The sequence below is a fragment of the Macaca fascicularis genome, chromosome 12 (assembly GCF_037993035.2).
Source record: "Macaca fascicularis isolate 582-1 chromosome 12, T2T-MFA8v1.1".
Classification (NCBI taxonomy): Eukaryota; Metazoa; Chordata; class Mammalia; order Primates; family Cercopithecidae; genus Macaca; species Macaca fascicularis.
The window spans coordinates 13,840,193-13,857,537 of NC_088386.1; the positions used below are offsets into that span (position 1 = coordinate 13,840,193).

The window sequence follows — 17,345 nt, forward strand, 5'->3', positions numbered from 1 at the left end:
TTATGCAAAATTCGTAGTACATTGGCTGACGTGTACTTGGTGGTAATTAAATATGAGGCTTTTTTCTTGATTTGTTGTTGGCAACCCTTCTAAAATTTTCACATTTGCTCAGTTTAAATCTTTCTGAGCTTTCATTTTCTCATCTGTGAAATTGACATCTGTGTTGTCATGAGGATCAAATGAGAGCATATGTCTTTTATCTTTCATTTACAGCTGCGAGCAAATCACACCAGCCTACAAGCCAGATATAATGAAGCCAAGAAAACGCTGACAGAGGTGAGCAGATAGATTTTCCTTCTTCCGTGGGCCCTTGTCAAGAATCGTTTTTGACCTGCACCACTAATGGAATGCCGTGTTTCATCATTCTGTGTATGGGAGACACAATCCTGTTCTCAGAGACGGCAGTCAGTTTGAGACATGGGACAGTTACGTGGTAGTGTGTGACCCATGCCATCAGTTTGCTCACACTGCCACATTCTAGACCCTTAGCGGTCCTGGTGGGAGAGGTCTCTGTGGGCTGTGAGGGTCAGTAAAGGCTTCCTAGGAAGGCGAGCCTGATAGGCTGGGTGGGGCACAGGCGGGAACTCAGAATGTCACTCACAGTAAATAGCCCTTGCCTCTCAAACAGCAGCTGTAAGATCCTGAATTCCTTGAGAGTGAGATGTCTTTTGAGAGATGAGAGAACCTCAGAGTGATATAATTGTTGTTCAGAATTTCCAGTAATCTCCTAGGCAGAATGGAGCAGGGGCTGCAGGAGGAGAAGGAGGACTGGGAGTGCGTTTGAACCCTGCGATTCAGTCTGTAGTCTAGGTTGCAAGTGTGCTGCTACTTCACATCAGCATTGTCGCTGCTCACTTCCCACTTCTGATTGCTGAACAGACACCTCTGCTGCCACCTCTATCATGAGCAGTGTGTAGATATTTCTGTCGCTTGGTTTCCACAGAGAACTATCCTCATCCAGACTTGAAAAGCTCTCTTCCTTCTGAGTTTGGTGCTTGGACTATAGCTGTACTATGGAAGGACCTCGCTGCAAGGTCCCTACCTAGTACTTCCTGGATGATTTGGAAGCTAGGATCTTCAAAGAGGTCTCTGAAACCAACCCAGTCTCCCTACTTTTCTACAATTCACATGACATTTACCAATTTAAAATTCTTATTTCTGTAGCAATATGTAGCACTTAATTTTCCACCTTGATGTCAACGTGACAAAGCTTTTCAATTCTGGTCTGGACTAACCTCTTCAGTTATTGTCAGAATGTTTCAAAAGAGCAGGCACATGAATGGCAATTAGAATAATTTTTTTCTCATTGTTCATAAAGACGCCTGCCTTGCCTTTGGACAGATCAGCTTCCTTTACACTGCTCTGTGACTGCGTTCCTTATGGATTCGATGGCAAGCTCTGCGGGTTGGGAACCCTCTGTGATATTACTTTTAATGCTGCAGAGCCCCTGGCATGAAGTTTGCTAGTTCTTGGATCTGTCTTTGTATAACAATCTGGAAGAGATTAAAGGGAAAATATCTTGATATAAATTTTCTAAGACATTTATATGCCTTAGGATATCAACTATCAGTGACTTACAAAGGGGCTTTTTATACTAAACACTAAATCAAGTATTTGTTGAGCCCTTTTCATGTTATAGAAAGGTGGAGGGTGTGATTTAAGTCAGTAATAAGACTGTCCTCAAATGAAAACAGCAGCCAACATTGCTCTGGGCCTATCATTCCTGCAGTCATCATTCTTTTTTGCAGATGGGAAAGCTAAGGCAGAGAGGCTAAATAACTTGCCAAAGGCCATGCAGCGGGGGTCAGGATTCAAATACAGGCAGCCTGGCATCAGAGCGCTCTTTGGTAGTTTACTGTCTAATAGGACAATCAGACTAATTCCCATCTGGAAAAATGGGAAAGCTATATAAAACCTAGTACTGAGCAACTTCTGAAGAAGCTTGATTTGGTCAGCCTGTAAGTAATGTCTTTCGCCTCTGGGCCTGGTTCTCCTTACCTATCAAGGTGAGTAGTGAGCAGAATGAACGCTCTGAACCCTTTCACTCCAGGCTTCCCAGATTTTACCTCTTTAGCAAAACCTGCGCTTCCAGGATAACCTGGTGGCACTGAAAAGCAGGGAGGACTTGTGTCTCTCCAGTGAGTCTGGGGACAGCAGAGCAGGGCATGGAAGGTCGCAGACAGCAGTGGTGCCTGACACCCGTGGGGGAGGCTTCATGACTGCTTCAGGAAGGCCAGGAGACTGGCTGTCCCCTCCGCTCTGTAATTTCAGCCATCACAGTTCTAATTTCCTGTGTGTGATTGTTTTCATGCAGTATTCTTTTATGTCTAAGTACATTAATTGTATCTGGTTTTGCGTGCTCTATAACTATTACTTAAGATCCGAATTGGCTTGTTGAATTGATACATCTTTTTTAAGGTTATGTCTGTCTGCAGCTGTTTGATGATCCTTGGTTATATGCTCATCTTTAATTTTAAAATTTCGGATTACCACCTCTGCAGATCCATCCATTTTATGCAGCCCACTTCCTGTGTTTATTCTGGAAGGGATCTACCTACTGTTGGCTGGGGTCAGCGGGTAGTAACTGATGTTCTGGGTCAGGGAACTCCCCATTTCTGCTGGGTATCACCAACTATGCGGGACCCCGCCCTGCCTCTGAGAGTTAAGCACCAGCTCTTGGGTTTAAGATAGTCAGGTTTCATTGCCTAGCCTATGTGGCTGTTCCTAATGCAGATCCCCAACACTGCACGCCAGTCCTTCCTACATCTGCTAACTCCACATAGCTTCCTCCTCAGGCCATTCCTGTCTGTTAACCATCTTTTTTGACCTGTGAGGTTAAACTCTTGTGTTCTAATGTAATAGTCTGGATGGTTGGGAGTCTTAGGGCAAGAAGGGGTGGCTGCGGCCGGGCGCTGTGGCTCATGCCTGTAATCCCAGCACTTTGGGAGGCTGAGGCAGGTGGATCACGAGGTCAGGAGATCGAGACCATCCTGGCTAACATGGTGAAACCCCATCTCTACTAAAAATACAAAGAATGAGCCGGGTGTGGTGGCGGGCGCCTGTAATCCCAGCTACTCAGGAGGCTGAGGCAGGAGAATGGCGTGAACCCAGGAGGCGGAGCTTGCAGTGAGCCGATATCGCACCACCGCACTGCAGCCTGGGTGACAGCGAGACTCCGTCTCAAAAATAAATAAATAAATAAAATAAAAAAGAAGGAGTGGCTGCAAGTTGTGCTTAGTCTACTATTTTCAACTAGAAATCTTGGAACTTTTTTTAAACTTCTTTTTTTTTTTAATTTTTGAATAAGTAACACATTCACATGGTACAAAATTCAAAAAGTACAAAGGGTGTAGGTTTGGAGAAACAGTCGGTATTTTCTTCACCAAACAGTAGATACTAGATATCATTGTAAAAGAGCTACTTCATTTTTTAAAAAATATTGGCTTAGTATTCTGTTGTATGATGTAATTACCTACTTTATGCATTAAAATCCGAGTTTAAGTTTCTTGTTTAAAAAATGTCATTATCTGCCTCACAAAAAGAAGGTGAAGTTGTTCACCTATACTACCAAGGCTCCAGCAACCATGTCTCCATTCTCTCTTGCAGCTTAAGACTTACAGTGAGAAACTGGACAAAGAGCAAGCAGCCCTCGAGAAGATAGAATCCAAAGCTGATCCAAGGTAAGAGGTTTCAGCATGCACTTATTTTTGCTTTGATGAAAGTAACTTTGCTGATACTTGTTGGCTGGATTTGTTTAAACACAGAACAAAGCAGCCAAAGGCTATTGGTCTGGCTGCTGCAGGTCAGATCATTTTACTGTTCATCCAAAAAGTGGTGACTGTGTCATGCTGAGATGTGCTTGGGCTGCCCTGTGTTAGTCACCTTTCTCCCAATACCCCTTGTGTGCAGAAGCAGCATAGTTTTTTGTTTTTCTGTTTTTCAAAATAGTCATACCTTCCTAGTACAAAAAAGGGCATGTGGTGAAAAATCACACTCCTGTCCCCAGCCACCCAGTTCTCTTCCCTAGAGTTCACTGTTGTTACAAGTTTTTAAACAGCTCATGCCTCCTTGGTAGAAAAGGTGCAGTCTTTTCTGTCAAGACGCAGCTGCTGTAGTTGTTTGTTCTTCCATGTAGAATGAATTGTCATTAGAGCATTAGAGGAGAGAAAGCACTTAACATTTGACCTTTTTAGCTTCAGACTGTTTGGGTGGTATAAGGTCTCCCAGGAGCTGGTTATTTGAATGAGACTGAAATCAAAAAGTTTGAGGCACAGAATGAGCAGTTCTTGTTTGATGAACATTCTTACCAAAAAGTCCCCACAGGTAATTTGACTCTATAATTATAAACCTTTGTTTCATGAAATGGAGCAAAGCAGTGTCAGATATTTGATATTTTTATTGTCAAATTTGTGCTTTTAATGACCTTAAGTAACTTGTTATCCTCTTCAGAATGGATTTTAAAAATAGTTTTCAATACTGTATGTGCCCTGAATACAGTTGAATAATTGGTATCATTAAATATATCTGGTGCTGTTGAAACTCATTGATGTTTCTATAGTTGGCATTTTAATTCTGGAATCTGTAATGTTTTCTTGGATCCGGCATGATGGTCTTGGGTTTATAAATGAGAAATAATGTCAGTTAGATGGAAGTCGTTATCATTTGTGCAGAATCCGTGAGACACTCTTAGAGCTGAGAAAGGAAATTGAAAAGAGTCCTTTTTTAGCTGCGGACCTGCTTTTAGCTGTGATTCATAAAATCATAATGGCCTGCCATATGTCATTTTCTTGTCTTTTCTCTTCAGTATCCTACAGAACCTGAGAGCACTTGTAGCCATGAATGAAAATCTGAAAAGTCAAGAACAGGAATTTAAAGCACATTGTCGAGTAAGTGTTGTTTGGTGTTAGCAAATAAACCAGGACTCTTACTGAATCTCTTGGTTTACCTCCATTGTCCTGTTGTGATATCCTATCCAGTGCAGTTTAAAAAGCAGATTCATAAAAATAAAAAAAATAAAAAAAAAAAGCAGATTCATCCAGCAGTTGTCAGTTGTACAAGCCGAATAGAGCACCATGGTTGGTACCCTACAACGACACCAGAAGTAAGTCAAATAAGTAACTTTGTGCCAAACCCCAAAACAAACAATGCCACCTAACTTTGGTATTTGAAAGAAAAGCTGTATGAAGTTTTTGAAAAAATGTATTTTGTTGACAGATGGCCTTTGTGAAAAGAGTAACATCATACAAAACCAGGGCTGTCCTGAAAACCTGGGATATCTATGTCCTATGTATAAGTCCTGGCTGCCACCATCTGGAAATCTGTAGTCTGGTCGTGGGGGTGATGTGTGCTCAGGGGACTCTAGTGTGAGAGAGGAAATGAGGCCCGGCAAGTTCTGTGTGAGCTCCAGGGGAGGAAAAGACACTTCAGCACAGGAGCCATTAAAAGCTAGATCTTACTTAAGGGCCAAGGAGGACGGCAAGTGGAAGAGGTACTTGATGAGGCAGAGCACCAGGCTGGAAGATGGACAGGTGAATAAGATTGAGGCCTGCTGGAGACAGGAAACAGACAAGACTAATTGGAACTAGGCTCTAGATCACTTGTTCATTTCAATGCCCAGTGATTACTACCTACTCACCAGCCCTTCAGAAAGAAAGGCCTCTTTCGATGGAGGAAGAGCTGCCTGTAGCCTCCTGAAAAGAACTTTCCCAGGCTGATAATTGGAGATGGGGGCAGCTACCCCATTAGCTTTTCGTCACAGAATAAACTCATGAAATGTGAAAATAAGACTTGTGGACCAAATAGTTGAATAATTGCATCTAATTACTGGCCTGTCTGAATTTTTTAAACGTTCATGTCGCTTTTAAAGGAGGAGATGACACGGCTACAGCAAGAAATTGAAAACCTGAAAGCTAAGAGAGCACCACATGGAGATGAAAAGGTAAAGGCTCTGAATTAGTCCTTGAGACTGTCAGGTGTTATTATGACTTACACAGGGAAAAGATAGTTCTAGAGGACCAACGAGCAGACAGCTGGTGCTAACTCATCCTGTAAATACACATTTCTCAACTGTTTTCCTTCTGTGACCTTCTAAGATTTGCATCCATCTCTTCTCTCTTTCCTCTGGGAGTAAAAGGCAGCAGAGGATGTAGAAGGCAGCAACCCAGACATGAATTACCAGATTACATACTTCTGGCCTCCCTCTGTTTAGGGAGATGTTTCTGGGAAAAGTCTGAGCTCTATTTCCTGCTCACCCATTCTTTACATTTTCTGCCAGTTTACTCATTTCACCTTCCTCCTTTCCTGCTCAAGGATAATGCTCCACTCCCAAAAGGCAGCAGCAAACATGAAGAAGGAGAGGGCAGTGTTGGATTTCACGGAAGAACCCTAAGCTTGCAGGAGAAGTCTAGGTTTAGGGAACACACCTGCACAGCTGGTTCTTGGAACAGAGGACTTGATCTTCCAAGGAGCTCACATGAATTTTTAATTTACAATTAAACCTTAAATTGTAAGGAACAGGGAACTTGAAGCTTAGGGAGAACAAGAGTGTTCAGCCACCCAGCGCCAGACCGCATGCCCTGCTGCCTGGCCCAGCACTCTGCTCTGGACTGTGCCCATGGCTGTACAGGACACTGCCATGCCCAGCGGGCAGACGAAGGTCTTGCAGGGCCCTTTTCACTCTCCTGAGTGGTTGCATTATTTCATCCGAGCCATACAACTCTTCACATCTGTGAGGGGAGCGGCATGGGTGAATGGGAGAGCCTAGGAGGCAGTGGTATCCCAGGTTCATCGTCACACAGCCCACTTCTCCTGTTGTTTCTAAAACTTTAAACCTTTAAAGCTCAAATCATCAGCTTGAGTTTTGAGCCTCTGAGTTTGCACGAATTAGACTCTTAGGATCTCATTTCTTTTCTCAGCACATCTTGTTAGCGAGATTCTTACATTCAAAAGAGCTGTACAGTTTACCGTGTTAGTGTGTAACTGACAGACACCTAAGGACAATTTAAAATCTGGGGCTCATCTAAGGGCAGTTCCCTTTCTGCTCTCTTCAGACATGCTCGGGGGACATCAACGCATTTCTCGGCTGCACCCTTATGCCCCTGCCTGGCCCCTTCCTACATCTAGATCCTTGGCTTCTGTCCTATTCCCAAATGCTCAGGAGAGGTGTTTATTATGTTTTCATTGTTTCAGACCCTCTCCAGTGGAGAGCCGCCTGGTACCTTGACCTCTGCAATGACTCATGACGTAAGTACCTGCCTGCTCGGGATTGGCATTGTCTCCTGAGGGCAGGCGGCCAGCTTTCCACTGTCCTGTGATGGTTTCTCATGCCTACTTTAATGTGCTCTACGGCAGACTCTGCATCTAGGCTTTCCAGGGCATTGTCCTGTTTGATACAGCTGGCCCTCAGATAGAGACAGCGTCTCCCCAGCAGTGGCCCTGAAGGTGACCCTTCTGGTGGGTTTTCTCCCAGTCCTGTGTACAAGCATCTTGTTTTCATGCTGGCATCTCAGCTGGGAAGGGGAGAGGCCTGCGTTGGCCGCATATACTGGTCACCACTCCGGCTCTGAGGGGTTGGGTGGCACAGAGGGGAAAACCTTCTCTCTCTGTTGTACTGTATACCAGACTCAGCGAACTGTTTCTGTAAAGGTCCGCATAGTAACTCTTTTCGGCTTTGTGAGCCAGCTCTGCTGTAGTGACCATAGTTGATCTGTAAATGAATGGACATGGCTGTGTTCCAATAAAACTTTGTTTACAAAAATGTGCCACAAGGTATATTTGGCCCAAAGCCTGTAGGATTTAGCTCACAGGCTGTAGTTTGCCACCCTCTTCTGAGTTAAACCAGTGCTACCCGCATTCCAAAACCCTCCAGAAGAAAGAGATAGGAAAGGAAGTGGAGGAAAGGAAAAGCATGAAAACTGTAAGCATCTGTCTTCTTTAAGGGTTCCTCTTCCCTTTGTACCCTCATAATCTCCCAGGAGAATGAGCTTCAGCACTCTTCCAGTGAAGTTTGTTGCATTTTGCCTGCAGCTGAGTCCCTTGGGTGGGTGGGTGCGGGTGTGTGTGTATGTGTGTGTTTATATTCCCTATGATGAAGAAGGAGGGGCTCCTTTGACCCCTTTTGTAACTTTCTCTGAGACGACAAACCAGCCATGTCTCTTACCTTGCGGGGTTCAATGAGGGACTAGTTTCTTTCTATTTTCTATATCAATGCTGTCCAAGATAATTTTTCGCAGTAATGGAAATATTCTGTTCTGCACTGTCCACTGTGGCTAGGGGCTATCACATTGGATAACACAGCTCTAAGTAGAAACATAGAAAACTAGCGTCATCTCCAAACACAGGCATAGAACAACACATTCTTTAACTAGTGATTTGTCTCTACATCATCATAGGTTTTTGCAGGGGAAGGGCATATACGTTTAGAGGTTACTTCACTTAAGAATACTGGATTCGTCCTGGGTCCCAGAAGGAGGAGTTGTTATAACATGATATGAGAGGGTATCAAGGGTCTCATATGAGATAGGACCCAGACAGTAAATTTAGGCATTTAAGAAGAGAAATTTAAGGCCTTGGGATGGGGGAGATATGATAAAAACATATTCCACTTTCAAAGACTCCATTAAAGAGTGAAAGTTTTCTATTCTCAGATAATTGCAGCCTTTTCCAATTTTTAGGACGACCTAGACAGACGGTATAATATGGAGAAAGAGAAACTTTACAAGATACGTTTACTACAGGTGAGTAAAAGGACAAAAATATGCATAAATTCTTCTAACTAGGTTTAGATGTCCTATGACATAACTAGAAAGTCTCAATATCTAAGAATTAGAAAAGATGAGTAATGAGGCTGCTGTTCACCAGTCTTCTTTCTATCTGGAGTGTAACTCAGTGATTTAAGATGTTGGTATTAACATCTCACATTGGTATGTTACTTTCATAACCACTCCTTTGAGTTAATCCTTACCCCAGGTGGAGAGTGGATATTACATCCCATTTTCTTTATGAAGAAATTGACTTTCCCAGAGTCAAGCAGCTGGTAGGTGCCAGAGTCTGGATTCCAGTTCCCCAGTACTCATCAAGTACTAAACAAGAATTGTGCTACTGTTTCTCTGAAATTAAGTGCCATTTCAGCTGGGTTTTTTTTGTTGTTGTTTGTTTGGATAACTGGTGGTTTGTGAGAGTGACATCAAATATGGGGGAGATAGGTTTCAAAATTAGCTCTAAAGTTTAATTCATGCAGAGTGAAAATTACATTTAAAATCCCCTACATTGCTGGGGTCTGGCTCATGGAAGATCAAAAGCCAGAAGTTCCTTCTGTCACACTTTGGTTCAAGCCAACCTTCTGTTCTCTGGGAGGGAAAGGCCGAGCTCTGGTAGGAATGGCCAAAGGGCTGCAGAGGCCAGTGAGATCGCCTTTCCCCTCTCTCTGGCACCTGCTCACTTTGCTGAGCTGAGATGGCTAAATTTGGGTGAGCCAAATTTGTCCTTGTTACAGTCTCTGCTAATCTTTAAAGAGGCATAGAATTAAATAAAATCGGAACAGTACGGCTGCATATTTGGAAACTTTTTGACTGAGTGCTTTGTATGTATTCAGCATTGCATCAGGTCCCAGAACTAATAGGATGACCCATCTCCTGGAAATGCTGGCTATTTGAGAACCAAGACATGTCTCTATATACATCAAGTTCAAGGGAGTTTATGTGCAAATTGCTTACTAAGGGCAGCTTCAGACTGGCCAGAGGAAACCTTCAGTAAAGCCAGTGGCTTGCTGAGGGCAAGGGCCTGAGTTAGGCAGTGGCTGTAGAATGCATGGAAATGAACTGATGGGACAGATTGCAGGGCTGTAGCTGATGGAACTTAGTATCAATTGAGATAAAAAGAGGAGTCAAGGATGATGCTGGAATTTCTAACACAAGGGTGGATAATATTTGTGTAATTCATAGAGAAGAAGCATAAAAGAGAAGCAGTGGACTAGGGTTAAGGGTGAGAGGAGGAGTATAAATAGGAGTGTTAATGAGATCTGTTTGGGGCTTTTCAAAGTTGGGGTACTCAACCACACTGAAATGTCCAAGGAGTACTTGGTTGTCAGATCTGACTCCCAGAATAGTATGGGCTGGAGATTTGGGTGTCTGCAGTGTTGATGAGGACTGGGGCTGTGGAATGTGGACGAGGCCCTGAGACTACACCCTGGTGAGCGCATGTGAGGATAGGCAGAGCAAAAGGAGGGATCTCCAGTGAGGATGCGCCTGAGCAGCCAGAAGGGAAAACAAGTGCATGAGGCTCGTGGGAGCCGAGCAGAGAGCTCAGCTGAAAGGAGGGGAAGTGCCACTAGAAATCAAGGCTAGGAGCTGAGAATTGTCCATTAGGTGTGTCCCTGAGAAGGTGTGCAGTGACTTTGGCAAAAGCAGTTCAGTGGGGCACTGGGGAGAGCCCAGTCGCAGTGGGTTGAAGGAGGATTGGCGTGGACAGAGGCTCCCATATGCGTGGCTCTCAGTACATTTCTCTTCCCTATAAAAGGGAAGAGAGAGACTGGTAGCTGAAAGGTGATGGCGATTAAAGAAGGGCTTTTTAAGAAGTGAGGACATAGGAATGTATTTAATGCTGATGAGAAGGGTCAGTAGCTAGAGAAAAGTTACAGATGCAGTAGAAGACTGAAGAGTTGTATCTTAAGACTCCTGAAAGGAAACCAGGAGTGAGCGCCTGAGCACCCATGGGGAGCATAGCCTTGGCCTAAGGGAGAAATACATCCTTCCCTCTCCCTAGAGCTGCAGAGACCCAGTTTTGGATTAGGTCACCAGACATGAATATGGGTTTCCCACCAGGAGTCTCCTATTTACCAGTGAATTAGAGATTCACATCTGCTGCTGCAGGTGAAGCAGGCAGGAGAGTGGGAGGATGTGGTGGACAGAGGGATGCAGGCACAGAAGAAAGGCAGCACTCAGAGCCTACGTGGTCCAGAGTCTACACATGTTCAGTGGGAGCCATGCACAAATGAGCGGCTTGTTCCCCCTGCAGCTGCCCTTGCACCATGCTACACCACACAGCAGTGCCATGCCTCCCAGACCTGGTCAGTAGGGCAGTTTCCTGAGTCCGTGGAAGGGAGAAAATGCTGGAAAGTATTTGAGGAGTCGGTTGTAGGAGCTTTTCAACCAGGATGAGGAATTTGGGATGTATCTGGAGGCAGCAAGGTGGCGTAGCTTCCCATCATCTGAAGCATTCCTCTTGTTGCCTGTCGCCACCTGGCAGTGGTGCAGCTGGCTACTCTGGACTCCTTGGGGGCCTGGGGGGCTAGCTGCAGGCTCTGTCCATAGCAGCCCTTCCCATTCAGTGTCTTCCCTCCTGGTCCATTTATTTGGTGCCTTCTGTGGTTCAGTTCACAGTCGCCTCCTCCCACACCTAGGAAAGTGGGAAAGTCAATCCGAATCTGAGACGGGGACCTTTATGCCGATGACAGAAGTTTGTGCCTACATTGTAGGGCTTGTGGTTGGGCTCAGGTCGGGGTGCAGGCAATATTTTGGCTCCCTAGAGAATATGTAAGGCCTTTTACCAAATAGTACTGTCTCTACCTTCCTTTTGCATTTAGGCTCGAAGAAATCGAGAAATAGCAATTTTGCACCGCAAGATTGATGAAGTCCCTAGCCGTGCCGAGCTAATACAGTACCAGAAGAGATTTATTGAACTCTACCGCCAGAGTAGGTGCATCGACCACAGACAAGCTCTCCAGGCTGGGGAGGGACAGGCGAGGGGTCTGTTCCACTTTAGCGTGGGGGAGCATGCACCAGAGCGCAGTCCACAAAGGCCACCACCAGAAAGCTCCGTTTCATCAACAGGTCCGCTTGGCAGTCCCGGGAGCAGTACTGGTGCTCTCACTGCCCTCTCCATGGACGGATGGTTGAACCAGTTGAGCTCTTAGAGTAAAGCTTCAAAGCAGCCCTTATCCTGGTCAGCCACATAGCCTTCCCCTGAGCTCCTGCACCACTTTCCAACTTCACACAGAACATCGTGACCCTGGTGTCTAGAGATCAGCCCTCACTCATTGTTCTCTACAGACTTTCTTGCTGATGTGGTCCTTAACCCTTAACAGCATCATATTCACCCAGTAACCCAGGACCATGTTCCCTCAGCCTGAATAAGAGACCATGTCTCATCAGGCTCAGAATGGCCCTCAAGGCTACCATTGCCTTTCTCTTCCTAACACTCCTGCCACATCTGCTCTTGCATCATATCTCAGCTAAATGACCATTAGCTGCAGTGCCTCCAAGTCCCCTAGCCACACATCTGATTCTGTCACTTCTCTCTCTGCTAACAAATCTTCAGGAACTCCTCAGGCCTTACTGAACAGAGCCTCTTTCTTTACCATGTCTGGGTTCCTCCCCAGTCTGAGTGGCCTGCCTGGAGGCCCCTTTCCTGATCTGAACCCTCACTCTGGCCTTGCCAGTCCACACACTGCCTCTGAGCAAACCATAAGCTTTGACGTCTTAGCCTTGACTCCTCCTGTTCCTGGTGCCTGGATCCCTTCTCTTCTGTCAGGCTAAATTCTTCAATACCAAACTCAGATCCTGCAAACCTATTCTAGGTCGCTCACCCCAGGCAAGAACTGATCACCTCTTCTCCATGCTCCTACTCTTGTATGTCCCCATGATACCTCAAACTCAACAGGTACAAAACTGAATTCAGCCCCCCTACCCCATATTCCTCTTAGGCAAACTGGACCCGTCTTACTTCTCTGACTCAAGCTGCTTGCCAATTCTGTCTGTTTCTTCTGGACTGCTGCTGTAGCCACTTTCCTTTGCTGCCCAGAGTCTAATTAGATCTTTTTCAATATATATTTGATCATTTTACTCTAAAAGCTTTAATACTTAGTAGCTCCCTGCAACTTCTTAGGTAATCTTTAGAATCCTAAATACACTGTACTAAGTCCTGCATCGTCTTGGCCCACTTCACCCAGCTTCACCCCTTTTGCACATCTGCATCTTGGCCTGTGAGCTGGTGCCGGAGTCCAGAGTGCCATTATCCTACAATTCCCACTTGCTATTTCAAACTCCACCTAAGATTTTGCCTTGAGGCCTTCATCTTTCCGGCATCCTTCCTGGTAGAGCACTGGCTCTATTGGAGGAGTTCAGAACATGCTTCCTTCACGCCCTGGCCCCACCAGGCTGGGGTTTCATCCAGTCCTCACACTGGACTCAGATGATCAGAGGCGGGGATCAGCAGTGACAGTTTTCAGCAGAAAGTAGTTTCTGCTTTAAGTTAAATCTTTCCCTTTACTTTTCTATTCCTGCTTGTTTCAAAGCTTTTAGTAATAATAATACCTGCATCTATTTATTTCACGGAACAAATTTCACATAGGTTAAAATCATCTGATAAAGACATGTTTACACTAAGGACATTTTCAAGCAGTTACATCAAAATACCTGTATCATGTATTATTATCAAATATCTACAACCCCCACCCAGTTCTTTAGCTGGATGAGGTAAGGGTGGCTGGTTCATTTGTGGGAGTAATTTTCAACTTTGGGTACTCACTGTCACCACCCGGGTCCCACCTTCAGACGTTCTTTCATTGGTCCTGAGACTTGTTAAAAGCTTCCCAGGAGATTCTGTTTGCGCACTGTAGGGTTTCTGCAGAGTGAGCTCCCAGGCCTGACAAAGCTGTCCTGGCAGTGCATACATGGGGGAGAGGGGCAGGTAGGGTGTTCTGATACCTGTTCTTTATTCATGTGCTGATTGCTTTACCTTTACAGTTTCAGCAGTGCACAAAGAAACCAAGCAGTTCTTCACTTTATATAATACACTGGACGATAAAAAGGTTTATTTGGAAAAAGAGGTAAGAACATTTATGAAAAGAAAATGGCTAAGCAGCTAACAGTGCAGTTGACTCCAGGAAGTCAAATGAACTTGATGTCTGGGACGGATATGTTCAGCATTAGCAGAAAGAGTGCCTGTTTTATGTGCTAAGTGCTGGCATACCCAGTCAGAAAGTACAAGATTCCTTGGGAGCCCAGACTGTCTGCTGTGAAGTGAGACTGGCGGACAGCCATTCTAGAGTGCTGTGGGGGAAATGCCATTGTTAAAAGGAACACAGTGGAAGCTCTGGAGTTGGTGAGACTAGTTTGAGTTTTAAAGGAAGGGAGGAACCAGCTGAATGGGGGTGGTGGGCTTGTTATAGTTTACAGGGAGAAAATACCTGTTTAATAATCAGTGGCCGACATAGGCATGAACTAAAAGGTTTGTAAAATTCAAAGCAGGGGTGAAAGGGTCACTGTCACTTCCTTCATCTTTCTAACGCTTAAAAACTCAGGTTAAATTAATGGCTCAGGGCTTTCCCAAGTTGATGGCAAATGGTTTGGGCACAGTATGCAGATATGTCTTAATTTAGAAAAGAAAAGTCCTGGTCTTCACCATGGCAGCAGGTGTCCTGAAGAGAACACGGGCTTTGGCGTCAGTCAGATGTGGGTTTGTTTGGGTTTTAGTGTGGCTCATTTTTCTCACCTGTAAAATGGGGATGACACCTAATTGCATTGATGATGATTATAATGAGGACAGAATGAGAAAATGTAAAGTTCCTTACACATGATGGATTCTCAGTACATACTTGTTCCTACCCTCCCCCTCACCTTGAGGTTAACAGAATGTGTTTTCATTTTATCACCTTGTAGCCTACACTAATTACCACTTTAATAAGGATAATATTACAAATGTATCTTTTACCTGAACCCAAATTGAAGCATCTGTAATTACTGTCACCTTTACTGCCTGCTGTCAGACAAACCAGGTAGATCTCTGTCATCCTAGAGGGCCCTCCTTGAGAAGTTGTTTTTTATTTTTTTCTGTATTCGAGGCCTTACACAGTGGTAGGCGTATAACAGACATTCGATAAACATTTGAATAGATGAATGCATTTTTATGGGATTTGCATCAGAACTGGGGAATAGCTGTGCCCCACATCCTGGCCTTGAGGCCCTCCTACCTGGAAAAGGAAAGATTTGCCAACCCTGACTTAGGGATAGGCCAGCCCCTTCCCAAAGGCCTTAAATCCCATTGACCTTCCTTCATCAGCAGTGTTTAAAGTTGTTCCACTGTTTAAAAACTAGGAATTTTGCGAGGCAGAGTGGGGAGCTGGGCTTTTTAATTCCAAGGCATGTTACCAGTTTAGAATGTTACATTTGAATAAAGGTGGTATTTTATCTTAAATGGATTTATGCCTGTGATATTTTAACTTTAAAACCTTCCTGTGGAGGCCGGGCGCGGTGGCTCAAGCCTGTAATCCCAGCACTTTGGGAGGCCGAGACGGGCGGATCACGAGGTCAGGAGATCGAGACCATCCTGGCTAACACGGTGAAACCCCGTCTCTACTAAAAACTACAAAAAAACTAGCCGGGCGAGGTGACGGGCGCCTGTAGTCCCAGCTATTTGGGAGGCTGAGGCAGGAGAATGGTGTGAACCCGGGAGGCGGAGCTTGTAGTGAGCTGAGATCCGGCCACTGCACTCCAGCCTGGGCGACAGAGCGAGACTCCGTCTCCAAAAAAAAAAAAAAAAAAACCTTCCTGTGGAGTAGTAAGGACAAGAAATAGTCTACATTGCAGACTGTGAACCTAAAGTTCACACGTGGTATTTACTTAGTTCTGAGCTCCCAAGTTGAGTCGTTTTATGGCCAGAAAGATGATCCAGGTTTCCTTACTCCTGCCTCAGAGCCCTTCCAAGGACTGTATCATTGGGGCAGATAAGAGGATTTGCTGTGAGGCTAAGGCAGTGTCCACCGGGCCTTGAACAGTGCGTCCCCTCGGAGGCACTCAGCCACCCAGCAGCTTAGCTTGCTGCATTGGCAAGAAGATTCTGTGGGAAGGAATAGAGTGTAAATGACTCTCACCCTCCACACTGTCTGACTCCCTTAAGCTGTTATCCTTGAAAATAAAGTGCAGTGTTTGGCAAGATAGAAAGGACTGTGGTGGCAGCTTGCCTAGAGAGCCCTAATGTTAGCTTAGTGTCCTCTCAGCTGGGATCCAGGTCCCTTCAAAGCACCCTCTCCCTACATTCCTGTGGGAATGCCCTGTAGGAAGAGGGAATTTTCTGTGAGAAGAAGGTGGATTCCCTGAGGAAAACTGTGAGACAGAACATGTGGCTCTTTTTTTTTTTTTTTCCATATGTTACTTTAATCTTCATAAACAAGGCTTGTGTTCCTTGCAGAAGCAGTATGTGGAGACAGGCAAGCTTGCAGCAGTTGCAGTAGTGTGGAAATCTTTTTGCCTGTCTTATAATTTCGTTTGTTTTTTTACTTCCCCAGATTAGTCTGCTGAACTCAATTCATGAGAACTTCTCACAGTAAGTACTGTCAGTCCTCCTTCCCACTAATACCCTGTCACCCTGCACACTTTGAATTCAGCCCACCTTACACTGCTATCCTGTGCTTCACAAAAGCACATGCAAGACTTAACGCTGGGTATGTGATTCTTACTCTTTTAGCCCTTCTGCTAGGTATCTTGTTTACACTCTCCTTGAGTACCTGCAAAACTATAATGATAGTCGAGTGAAGGAAGAGCTTAGGAAAAAAGTTAACTTTCCAATAATTTGGCTGTGCCTACCTACTAAAATCTCTCTGTATATTATCAAATTAATATTTGTTAATGAACACACAGAAATGCTTTAAAATTTACATAATGGAATTTATATAATTTTTTAGATTTTTAAAATCTCACGGTAGTTTTTTTGGTTAATGTGTACATTGTTCTCTATAAATTAGATGTCAAGGCCCACCTGTTCCCAAATCAAGCAGCCCTCAAGCATGTCCATTTGCCCACCCACCATCCAGCAGCCCCAGGACTTGCTCCTTAGAGAGCATGCTTCCCTTCTCTCTGGCATAAATCTCTGCTGTCCTCTGGCAGGTGACAGGGGACACATTGAGACTGAGATCTTAATGAGTTACAGGTTCTAGGTTTTAAGCTTCTTTTCTAAAAAAAAAAGAAGAAGCCCACAGCCTCCTAATAAGATTCAGATTCACTGTGTAAATACCTTGTGACATTTGTAAAAATGCCATTTTCATCTTTCCCAATGATTGAGAGAGCCTGTGGTTTGAGTGTCTTGTGAAGAGTTCTGCTCCGTCAGCCCATCCTTCAGGATAATTCTCAGTGCGTGCATGCGGTGGGGTGTGCGTGTTTGTGTGTTTATGTTCTGATCCTCCTGGTGTCCTTCCCTCTGCAGAGTTGGAGGTGAAGAAGAATGTTTTAGGACATCAGGGAATCTACTTGTTTAGCTGCTGCTTCTAGAAATAGGACCAGATTTCTCAGACCTGGTTTTAGGAAATCTCAGAATATGTCTACCAATTTCAAGTATCTGCCAATCCTCAAATT

General features: G+C 44.7%; 1 protein-coding gene across 14 annotated transcripts in view; it reads left to right on the plus strand.

Annotated features, from left to right (window-relative positions):
* Nucleotides 1-17,345, plus strand: part of CCDC93 (CCC complex scaffolding subunit CCDC93) — a 94,664-nt gene that overhangs the window by 62,811 nt on the left and 14,508 nt on the right. For all 14 annotated transcript variants that reach the window (XR_012421076.1, XR_012421077.1, XM_074008890.1 and 11 more), the window contains 9 exons: nt 214-276; nt 3,607-3,680; nt 4,805-4,886; nt 5,867-5,938; nt 7,189-7,242; nt 8,673-8,735; nt 11,582-11,690; nt 13,743-13,825; nt 16,283-16,320. Coding sequence is in view for 12 of the 14 variants with exons in the window: in XM_074008890.1 (XP_073864991.1) it covers nt 214-276; nt 3,607-3,680; nt 4,805-4,886; nt 5,867-5,938; nt 7,189-7,242; nt 8,673-8,735; nt 11,582-11,690; nt 13,743-13,825; nt 16,283-16,320 (638 nt within the window). In the remaining 2 variants the exon portion in view is untranslated. The remainder of the gene's footprint in view (nt 1-213; nt 277-3,606; nt 3,681-4,804; nt 4,887-5,866; nt 5,939-7,188; nt 7,243-8,672; nt 8,736-11,581; nt 11,691-13,742; nt 13,826-16,282; nt 16,321-17,345) is intronic.